General features: G+C 40.1%; 3 protein-coding genes across 4 annotated transcripts; 1 reads left to right on the plus strand and 2 right to left on the minus strand.

The window, feature by feature from the left end:
- Positions 1 to 365: 365 nt before the first annotated feature.
- On the minus strand, positions 366 to 3,587 carry LOC108861628 (protein disulfide isomerase-like 1-3). Its single transcript, XM_018635531.2, has 11 exons — positions 2,958 to 3,587; positions 2,533 to 2,662; positions 2,160 to 2,325; positions 1,931 to 2,049; positions 1,762 to 1,842; positions 1,473 to 1,634; positions 1,293 to 1,361; positions 1,122 to 1,202; positions 905 to 1,039; positions 772 to 828; positions 366 to 682 (listed from the first exon to the last, which is right to left on the minus strand). Exons 1-11 carry the CDS (start codon positions 3,521 to 3,523, stop codon positions 515 to 517), a joined length of 1,734 nt encoding a protein of 577 aa, XP_018491033.1. The 5' UTR covers positions 3,524 to 3,587; the 3' UTR covers positions 366 to 514.
- A 1,147-nt stretch (positions 3,588 to 4,734) lies between these two features.
- On the minus strand, positions 4,735 to 6,690 carry LOC108861630 (uncharacterized). Of its 2 annotated transcripts, none has more exons than XM_018635534.2 (6): positions 5,991 to 6,690; positions 5,780 to 5,897; positions 5,589 to 5,695; positions 5,424 to 5,509; positions 5,168 to 5,313; positions 4,735 to 5,042 (listed from the first exon to the last, which is right to left on the minus strand). In XM_018635534.2, the coding sequence occupies exons 1-6, from the start codon at positions 6,539 to 6,541 to the stop codon at positions 4,989 to 4,991; spliced, it is 1,062 nt and encodes a 353-aa protein (XP_018491036.1). In that variant the 5' UTR covers positions 6,542 to 6,690; the 3' UTR covers positions 4,735 to 4,988. The 2 variants fall into 2 exon arrangements, with proteins under 2 accessions (XP_018491036.1, XP_018491035.1); XM_018635533.2 differs by having other exon boundaries at positions 5,589 to 5,698; positions 5,991 to 6,640.
- A 68-nt stretch (positions 6,691 to 6,758) lies between these two features.
- Positions 6,759 to 9,695, plus strand: LOC108861629 (pentatricopeptide repeat-containing protein At3g54980, mitochondrial). The gene has a single exon (XM_018635532.2). The coding sequence runs from the start codon at positions 6,759 to 6,761 to the stop codon at positions 9,324 to 9,326; it is 2,568 nt and encodes an 855-aa protein (XP_018491034.1). The 3' UTR covers positions 9,327 to 9,695.
- Positions 9,696 to 10,681: the final 986 nt, after the last annotated feature.

The following is a 10,681-nucleotide window of genomic DNA, read 5'->3' on the forward strand; positions in this document are numbered from 1 at the left end:
CCGGATAATTCAAAATATAAAACCGAAATCTAAAAGCCAACTTGTTTCCGAAGAACAAATATTGGTTTTGTTTTTTCTAAAAATGGCGTGAAAATGTTAGAATGATAATAGATGTTTTTATACAAGAAAATAATTAAATGTGTAAATAAAATCCGTGACAAAAGAAGAAAGTGTAAATAAAATCAATAAACCATTATTTCAAATTACAAACAAATAATTTTTAAAGTAAAAACCATGAGAGAAGGTATTCCTATTGAGAGGACACATCCAAAAAAAAACAATGCAAAGGAAAGCAACTGGCCTTCTCTCTCGGTCAGTTAGGTTACTGTTTAATTCGAGCCCAACAGCTCAGATTAATCTTTGACTTGAGAAACCAAAATTCATTTAGTTATTCATTTCATAACATACAACATAAACACCAACAGTTTTTAAAAGAACAATACATTTTCTATCATGTATAGAAGACTCATCATCTATAGCCGGGGTTACACATTCTTGTTCCTTGCAAGTATCATCACAACTCATCTTTGGCTCCATCACTCTCGATCTTCTCATCAGCTTTCTTGGTCGTGATGACCTGTTCAGGTGTCGCTGAAGGTTTCGCAAGTTTAAACGGGACTGATGCGTGCTTCTTCAGGAACTTGTACAGTTCCACTACTGTACGGTCAACATCCACAGTGATCTGCTTTCAATACAAGCAACAGTTATAACAAGTAAAACACTTGCAAGTTGTGAAACAATGTTTGATATAAGCGAAAAATATTTGCTAACCGGATCGAAGCTCTTGTTTCCTCCAGGGAAGAACAGGATTGTTGGGAACCCATCAGCCTGAACGTCAAGAGAATGAGTCAAGCAAAAAAAAAAATCGAGTCTCAAATTTGGTTATCACTTGTTAATTAGTTACCTTTGCTCTAGGATGCTCATTGGTGGTACCATCCATCTTGGCTACAACAAGTGAGTCGATGCCCTTCAGATACTTGCCAAGCTTGTTGTAAGTCGGCTCAAACGATTGACAGTAGCCACACCAAGGAGCATATATCTGTGATAGAACTCACGCATTAGGTGGTACTTAATGATAAGATGTGTATACAAGACTCATAATGTTTCAATGTGGCTATTACCTCGAGAAGAACATCCTTTGACTCGTCAAGAACAATCTCATCAAAATTGTTTCCCACAATGATCTTAACATCACCGTCATTCTGCTTTGAATAATTAGAAGCTAGTGAAAATCAGTAATGATGTAGCATGCCATATGTGTGTGTTGAAGATTGGAATGTGGGAAGGCTTACGGTTTCAGGTACTGGATCTGACTTGTAGAATGGCTTCAGTTTGTCTGCTAAGAAATCTTCCGCAAGTGTCTGTTATAAAAGATAATATTAATCAGCAATAATAAGTCGTTGTTTTAAATAATTCACCAAATAATGAAACAAGACGTCGTAAAACCATAAAGTTTCACAAGTAGAGCTGACCTTGATGTTCTTTACGGTCAATTCACCGTCCAGAATGAACTTTCTCATATCTTCATTTCCAGTGTATACAAGAACCTTGGGGGCAGTGCCGGTAACACCAAAGAATCCAGAAACTGCTTCTCCGTAATCCTCATTGTCCATTTGAACGTAAACAAAGACAAACTGCAAATAAACAGAGAGGATTGCCCTTCCACCACATCAATAACTATAATAACCATCCATCCACCTTCTCCTTCTGGTATATAATAATTCCAAGAGCACCGAAAAGTAAAAATATGTAAAAAAGTACCTTTCCCTTGAAGGACTTTGCGACCTCCCTCAGAGTGGGAAGGTGTTTCTCTGATTCATTTGCCGTAGCGAAAAGAATGAGCTGTCAAGGTTTTAAGAAATAAAAGTCAATCTCATTAGTTCATAGCAATGAATACGGGGAATATTCAAAAAGACAGAATGGTCTTTACTTGGTTTTTCACTGAGTTCTCGAAAATCAGTGATGCGCCTTCCCTGGTGAAGTTGATGACCAACGGAACTTTGTTGGCTGACACAAACTCTGATATAGCCGCCTTAGTGAAATTTGCATCTGTCAGAAAGTAGGACAGTGAGTGAAAGAGACACATAGAGGAATAGAGGAAACCTAAGCAGCAAAAGAATAAAGAAGTGATATGTTTAGGGGGCTGGTGGGTCTTTTACCAAAACGGGCGAGTTTCTCCTCCTCCTTTTTCAGCAAAACTAAGGCAGGACGCTTGACATCGTTTTTGATTTCAAATAGCTTAGCAATATCAGGGCTTGTAGTTTGGTAGAAACTGAGATCGTCTTCCAATCTGGACGCAGCAGCCAGTTCTGCACTCTCTGACCCCTGAGCAAGAAAAATGGTAAAAGAAAATGTCAGAATAGGGTACTTTCACACTTATGAGTGATACATCCTAAAACTCCACAGGGAAATTTTCTTAGCGATTAACATCTCCATTTCTTTTTCTTTCTCATTGAGGATTTGTTTTATAACTCTGATAAATCCAAGAGGGAGAGCAGATAAACCACACACTGAATTCTGAAAGTTACATACCACCAAGGAGTCGAGCAAAGCAAGGACAACTTTAGGTTCAGCAGACAAAACACGCTCAGCCTCCTCTACTGTAGTAATGTTGTGGATGCTCGGACTGGCCTTCTTCTTCATCCAAGTCACAATCCCATCCCTGCAAATTTAAGTCTTTTTTATTATTATACTGAACAATCAAAAACTAACAGCTGAGAAACCAAATCAGTTAGAACAAATCCAAGATCAAATGTCCTCTATCTATTGCACCAATCTCATAATTGACCTTCTTCCCACATTCATGATCAACTCCTCAAATCAAACACATAGAATATCTATTACATCAAAGCTAAACCTGATGATCACATCTCAAACTATTCATCTTATGCTATTAGTTGGCTAGATCTAACTCAAATTTTCCTGACATCACTACAAAAACAACAGCATTGACTTACTTAGTCCTTTCTCCTTCATAGGTCTTACGCATCTCTCCGTCCACAAACAAGAACACAGTGGGGAACCCCTGAATCTCGTACTTCTGAGCCAAATCCCCTTCCTCCGTCGCATCAATCTTCGCCAGCGCAGCAACTCCCTTCAACTCAGTCGCCGCCGCGGCGTACTCCGGAGCCAGAGCCTGGCAAGCGCCGCACCACGGAGCGTAGAACTCAACCATCGCGAAGCTACTGTTCCCGACGAACTCGGTGAAGTTGTCCTTGGTCAGCACCGCCACGTCTTTCTCGTCGACGATCGGAAACTGAGGCTCCTCCTGGTGGTGGTACTCGCCGCCTCCTTCGTGCTCTCCGTGATGGAACTCACCTCCCTGCTCGAGATCCTCGTAGTTCTCGAAGTCACGGTACTGATCGTGGTGCGCGTGATGTTGTTGTTCCTTGGACTCCTCCGCGGCGAGGAAAGCCAGCTCCTCGTCGAGATCTGAGCCGTTCGGTGCATTCTCTGCGCGGGAGATGGCGAGAAGAAGGAAAGAGAGGAGGAAAAGGAGAGAGATGCTTGTGGACGACGCCATTGATGTTACGATCGGATCACGAAATGGATTTGCTTAGCTTAGACCCGAGTGAGAGAGAAGAGAGGGTTTTGGGTTTTTATATTAATCAAATTTTTAATTTAATGCAAAAATAATCTCTGCCACGTGGGAGATCCGCATTTGTCGCTCGAGAAGAGGCATCAAATGAGTGAGCGCCACGTGGCTAGTGTTAGTCACCGTTGACTAAGAAGAGGTGGGAAGGTCGTGCCTTCAATGGTCAGACGTGCGTAGTGCAACCAAGGAAGTGTTATTATTTTTCTAAGTGGATTGACTTTGATACCAAAAGTTTGTTAACTTGCTTGATTATTGATTATATACTTAAAAAAGAGTGTTATTACAATCGTAAGTGATCTCTTATATTACAGCTAGGGGTGGGCACGAAGCGGATATCCAGAGTTTTAAGGATATCCGTGATTCGATCCGTGCCTTGCGAATATTCGATTTTTCGATCCGATTCGATTCGCAACTCTTCGGATATCCGGAACACCGGATATCCGCGAATATCCGAATTTTTACCGGATATCCGATTCGATCCGTAAAGTAATAAAAATTAAAAAAATAAATAAAAATAAAAGAAAAAGAAGAAAATCTAAAATAAAATAATATTATTTCATAAATTTTTTTTAAAAAATTACATACTTTCAAAATTTTAATAACTAAATAATTAATTTAGTGAATAAAAATATTATAAAACTTATATAAAGATATAAAAGTATATATATTATATAATTTTATAAACATATATACATATATATGTATATAACGGATCAGATCGGATATCTGTTTCTAAAAATATTAGTATTTGTGATTTGCTTCGTCTTTGACGGATATTGGATTTTAGTATTTGCTTCGATTCGTTAAGTTACAGATATTCGGATTTTTCGGATCGAATCGAAATGAATAACGGATCGAATTGAAACGAATAACGGATCAAATCAAAATTTACCGATATTTTGCCCAGCCCTAATTACAGCAGCTATTATCTGATTGATTCAAACTGAATAAGAATATTTATGGCATATTCTTTCAATCATGAACACAAATGGAAATGCAAAATGAACATTGCATCGGTGTCACAGTGATCATCGGTCTACACCAATCGTTCCGACCGATCAAGTAGGCAAAAAAAAGTGCAACTAGATGAGCCGTATGACTTGGCGCGGAAGGGTACAGTAAATGAATTGAGTGAGTGATACATGAAAGGATGTGACCCATCATTGACTTAAATATACAATACAGACCGTTATTCGTTTTACTCTGATTACTAGGGAAATGAGAAGGAAAAAAAAAACACAAATCTATCAAAACGAAACTTGATCAAGCATCATGTAATCCGAAGAAGAACACGTTTCTAACTCCAGGTTTTGTAGCTTGATGAGAGACGCATGTTGACATCAGTAGAACATGGACCAGTTATAACACTTCAGCTATATGAATGAAAAAGGCCTTACAAGTCCTTCAACGGGAACCCTTCTTCAATTCCTCTCTCCATTATCGTTCTCTACACCCAAACATAACAACAATACATTCAGTTAAGTACACATGGATTCATTCCAAAAAGTGTACAGTCAATTTCTATCTTTGATTAGCTCCAAGGCAACAATGATGTAAGAGTAGTAAGAATACCTGGATTAACTCAGTGATCATTCCAGGTCCTTCCTTAAACCTTTTCTCCTTCCATTCAATCTCCTCTGGTTTGCTACGAGCCAATGCCTTCAATGAACCAACCGGTACTTTAATCGTCCCAACGTGCTGCACAATCCTCAGACTACCTGCGCACAAAAGAGTTCTTATGATATTTAAAACATACATCATCTTACCTCAACAACAATAAGTAAGTGAACTGTTCAGAATATATCATAATGGTTATAGAAAGATATACTTGTAACGAAGGCTTCTTCCCAAAGCTCACGCTCAGACCACGAAGGTGCTCTCTCGCAGTATGGTATCCCTTTGCTTAAACACACTCTGACAAGAATTTAGCGAAAAACTTTTACTCATTGATCATGAACAGACCGTAAAGATGTTCAACATTTTTCTTTCTTACTCGATGACAACCTCTCTTATAACTCCTGGGAGCACACCATCAGTTACAGGTGCAGTCTGCACTTCAAACCCGCCCAAACTCCCACCGTAGAGACTGCCAGATGATGACTTCTACAATGAGATCCAAACATCAAATCATAGGTGCCCTTGAACAAAACACTAAGAAGAAACTCAAAAAGCTTTTCTCTGTACCCTGCGGCAAACCACGAAGAAGTTTGTGACGCAACCCTCAAGCAAATGATCACCATCATTCGACAAAAGAAGCTCAGTAGTCGAAAGAGGTCTAAACTTCTCAAGAGGCTTCCTCAGCCTACCTAAACCACAAACCACAAGCTTAATCCCTGAAACTAAGCTATCAACAATCCTTGAATGAGCAGAGAGCCAGAGAGAGAGAGCACAATACCTTACCCAGTCTGAGTACTTAGCAGCAGCAACATCTCTTCCACGACCAACCAAAGCCAAACTCGCAGCCCTTTCACCAACACCTAACGAGTACCCACCTATATGCAACCACACATCTAGACAATCCACAACCTTCTCATCGTCTAACCTACTCAACTTCTCCTCGTCACCAGTAACAAGAACCGTCACAGCTAACTCTTCTCCACAAAGTCTCCCCCTTTCCTTGGATACAACGGATCTCATAGCCTCGCTCATAGACCCATTCACTAGATCGTAAATACTCGACTCACGAACCGAACGATTCATCATCAAAAACCGCGACGATGATGACGACGACGACACCGAGCTGAACAAAAGATCGGGCTTTGAATCCAAAAGGATACGAATGGAGCTGGAGAGTCTCTTCATGTGTCTCTCCCAGAACAAGAATCTAGTGCCACTTTCTATCGTTCTCGTCGTTGTATAAGCCCCGGGGAGAGACTGAAGGAAAGTAGCGACGGGAGGAGCCTCCAGAACGACGCCGTTGTGGTAGAGAAACCTGCAATTCGACATTTCACCTTCTCTCTTGTGTCAAATGAAGCACATCTCTTTAACTAGATATATAAAAAATAATTTAAAAATGGAAAAGCCCAAAACGACGTCGTGTGAGGCTTCATTAGATTTAGACTAGGGTTTAAGCCGTTTCGTTCTTCTCCGATCATCTTCTTCTTCTTCCTCTTGCTCAGTATAAGCTGAGATAACACAAAAAGAGGTGAAAGGAAGAAAAAAAATGAGATCTTTATTAGCTTTCAGAAAAGTCCGACCACCGTTTCTTCTTCTTCGTTGCTTGATATACAACAAACCCTTTTGCTCACAGTCTCGCTTTCCTCCCTTAGAATCTGACAATCCAAGCCCACTAGCTAACGGATCCGCTCCCGACGACAATCTACTCTCCTCCTTAGTAGCGAATCTCTCGACTACAAAGTCCGAACATCAAGACGAGGCGCGTGTAATCGACGCGCTTCTGGACCGGAGGAACGACCCGGAATCAGCTCTCCGGTTCTACAACTGGGCTAGACCGTCGACGTGGCGCGGCGGGAGCTTCGAAGCTAGCGACTCCTCCGCCTTCTGGTTACTCGTTCACATTCTCGTTAGTTCTCCCGAGAGCCACGGACGCGCACGTGACTTGCTCCAGCGGCACGTGTCCTCGAGCAGTCCAACGGCAACGCCGAGAGTGTTGGTTAGTAGTTTAGTAGAATCGGCCAAGTCGTTTGGGTTCGAAGTAAAGTCGCTTCCTTTTAGTTACTTGTTGAATGCTTATTCCAAAGAGAGACGGACTGATTGTGCTGTGGAGTGTATCGAACTAATGATAGAGCTAGGTTTGGCTCCTTATGTTAGATATATGAACAGTACTTTAAGTGCTTTAGTGAGAAGGAACTCGATAAGCGAAGCTAAGGAGCTGTATGGTAAGATGGTTGCTACTGGTCTTGTAGCCGGTGATAAAGCCACTGCTCATTTACTGATGCGAGCTAGTTTGAGAGAGGAGAAACCCGAGGAGGCTTTGGAGGTTTTTAAGGAAGCTATCGAGAGAGGAGCGGAGCCTGACGGTTTGCTTTACAGTCTCGCGATTCAAGCTTGCTGCAAGACGTTGAATTTGGGTTTGGCGTTTGGTTTGTTGAGAGAGATGAAAGAGAAGAAGTTTTGTGTCTCGCAGGAGACGTATACTTCTGTGATTGTGGCTTTGGTGAAGCAAGATAAGGTGGAGGAGGCGTTTAGGTTGAAGGATGAGATGGTGAGCGATGGGATACGTATGAATGTGATCGCAGCGACGAGTCTGATCAAGGGACATTGCAAGAACGGGGACTTGGGTGGTGCGTTGGATATGTTTCGTGAGATGGAGAAAGAAGGGCCGTCTCCGAACCGTGTCACGTTTTCGGTTTTGATAGAGTGGTTTAGTAAGAACGGGGACATGGAGAAGGTGCTCGAGTTTTACAAGAAGATGGAAGCTTTGGGTATAACTCCTTCAGGGTTTCAAGTCCACTCGGTGCTCCAAGTGTGTTTGAAAGGTAAGAGACCGGAACAGGGACTGAGACTCTTTGAAGAGTACTTTGAAACCGGTGTTTCAAACATCTTCATATGTAACAGTATGTTGTCCTGGCTATGCAAGCAAGGTAAGATAGAGGAGGCCAAAGACTTGTTGAGGAAGATGGAGAGTAGAGGTCTTGGACCTAATGTAGTTTCTTACAACAACGTGATGCTTGCCCTCTGCAGAAAGAAAAAGATAGACTTGGCTCTCACTGTCTTTTCAGAAATGCTGGAGAAGGATATAAAGCCTAACGACTACACTTACTCCACTTTGATCGATGGGTGTTTCAAGAATCGTGATTTTCACAACGCTTGGGAAGTCATCGGTCAAATGAACTCTTCTAATATTGAAGTCAACGAGGTTGTATACCACACGGTTATCAATGGCTTGTGCAAATCTGGACAGACTTGTAAAGCAAGAGATATGTTGGAAGATCTGATGAGAGAGAAGCGGGTTTGTATTGGTTGCATGAGTTACAATACCATCATAGATGGATTTATCAAAGAGAGTAATATGGATTCTGCGGTTGCAGCTTACAGAGAGATGTGTAGCAATGGTATTTCACCAAACGTGGTGACTTATACCTGCATGATGGATGGGTTATGTAAAAACAGCAGAATGGATCAAGCACTGGAGATGAGGAAGGAGATGAAGAGTAAAGGTCTGAAACTTGATGTTCCAGCTTACGGTACTCTTATCGATGGGTTCTGCAAAAAGGGTAACATGAAAAGTGCGTCTGCTCTGTTCTCTGAACTCTTTAAAGAAGGGTTGAATCCAAACGAAGCTGTTTACAACAGCTTGATATCTGGATTCCGTAATCTTGGAAACATGGAAGCAGCGCTTGATTTGTACAAGAAAATGTTGAGAGACGGTCTAAGATGTGATCTGCGTACGTACACAACACTGGTCGATGGATTGTTAAAAGAAGGAAACTTGATCATGGCCTTTAGTTTGTACACAGAGATGCAGGGGTTGGGTATTGTGGCTGATGAGATCATGTGTTCGGTGATTGTAAACGGTCTTAGTAAGATAGTACAGTTTGTGGAAGTGGTTAAGATGTTTGAGGAGATGAAGAAGAATGATGTCACTCCAAATGTTTTTATCTACAACGCGGTGATTGCAGGACATTTTAAAGAAGGGAATCTTGATGAGGCTTTTAGAGTTCATGATGAGATGCTTGATAAGGGTCTTGTACCTGATGCCGTTACATTTGATATTCTAGTGAGAGGGAAATATGGAGAATCTCAACCTGTTGGTGTAGAAAGTTTGTAGCCACATTGTTTACTTATTAGATAGATTTTGGCTTCTCAATAATTTCTTCAGATTTTGGCTTCTGAATAAATTAGTCTAATATTTTCCCTGCTTTGCTTCTGATAAGCAATGGGTTTGCTTTGTCAATTTTGATGGCATAGATGATGTGCCTATAAAGGTCAAGCTTTGACCTTGGAGCTTATTACACTGTTGCATTCCTAGGCTAGTGTTGTGAGTCTTGTGACTGTTGTCTTTCCTCGGAAACTACTTTTTCTGGACAGAATATTTCCTTTCATGTAAGCCTTGACAAAGCAAAACTCTATGTACAAACCTATTTTGGGATTCTGATATTGTGGAACCAAGAAAATGTTAAATAAGAATGAGAACACACCTTACTGTGCACAACATATAATATCGATGTATATGTTATTACAAAGTACATTTCATGCACAGAAATAATGTAATAATGGCAATTGAGAACTGGAAAGAAAAGGAAAGCTTTGTATGAGAAAAATTTAACATTAGAAATTATTGTAAGGAGTTCAATTATTTTCATAATAGATGAAAAAATTGATCATAATTCTCATATTAAAATTTTGCATATTGCCAGTTTTTTTTTGGGTCTAAATATTGCCAGTTTTTTTTGTCGAAAATATTTTTAATAACCTGTAATTGGATTTTCATTCTATAAATTGAAATTCCACAAAATAAAATCTCGAAAAGGTTAACTGCTGCCTATTTCGATGAGAAATATGATAATAAATTTATTACATTCGTGCTTGTATATATCATGTATTCTATTCCACGATTCTTTCTTAGAGCTTACCCCATTATCTTAGTCCACAATCCCATTAGTTTAAACAATTATAACTTTTTTTCTTTTTTAAAAAAAAAACAATTATAACTTATTACGTACATGTTTTCAAAACGTTCCCATGTTCTTTTTTCGCTTGGCTGTTTCCTTACTATACTTGTGAAGAACATTAAAGTACTCGTCACAATTCATAACATTATATTTTTCTTAAAATCCACTATTGGTGGAAGCCCCCTTGGTCAAGTGGTTTGACTAAAGGTTCAATCTGCATAATTTGGTATTTTCTGGGGTTTAAATCTGCATAATTTGGTATTTTCTGGGGTTCAAACCCCAGAAAATATCAAATTATGCAGATTATAGAGAAATAGATTACAAGAGATCTTCAGCTTGGGGCAAGGCGTACCATCGAACATAGATCTCATTGGACGGCTTAGAGTGGTGCAGTCAGGCATGTATTCTCACAGAATGGTAGAATTGTCGACTGTAAAATCGTCTTTGTAATATTCTCATCATTGTAATAGCATAATTAACCGATAATAATCGATTCAGACGTTCAAAAAAA

This window comes from Raphanus sativus, chromosome 5 (genome assembly GCF_000801105.2).
Source record: "Raphanus sativus cultivar WK10039 chromosome 5, ASM80110v3, whole genome shotgun sequence".
Classification (NCBI taxonomy): Eukaryota; Viridiplantae; Streptophyta; class Magnoliopsida; order Brassicales; family Brassicaceae; genus Raphanus; species Raphanus sativus.

Bases quoted from the DNA above. Each gene is read 5' to 3' on its own strand.
- LOC108861629 (XM_018635532.2), top strand. From the start codon at position 6,759: ATGAGATCTTTATTAGCTTTCAGAAAAGTCCGACCACCGTTTCTTCTT.
- LOC108861630 (XM_018635533.2), bottom strand. From the start codon at position 6,541: ATGTCGAATTGCAGGTTTCTCTACCACAACGGCGTCGTTCTGGAGGCT. The intron at 5,898-5,990 runs GTATTGTGCTCT...TGGTTTAGGTAG, and splicing joins AAGTACTCAGACTGGGTAAG to GCTGAGGAAGCCTCTTGAGA. The intron at 5,043-5,167 runs GTATTCTTACTA...GTTTGGGTGTAG, and splicing joins TGATCACTGAGTTAATCCAG to AGAACGATAATGGAGAGAGG.
- LOC108861628 (XM_018635531.2), bottom strand. From the start codon at position 3,523: ATGGCGTCGTCCACAAGCATCTCTCTCCTTTTCCTCCTCTCTTTCCTT. The intron at 2,326-2,532 runs GTATGTAACTTT...TTTCTTGCTCAG, and splicing joins CTTTGCTCGACTCCTTGGTG to GGGTCAGAGAGTGCAGAACT. The intron at 829-904 runs GTAACTAATTAA...CTTGACGTTCAG, and splicing joins ATGAGCATCCTAGAGCAAAG to GCTGATGGGTTCCCAACAAT.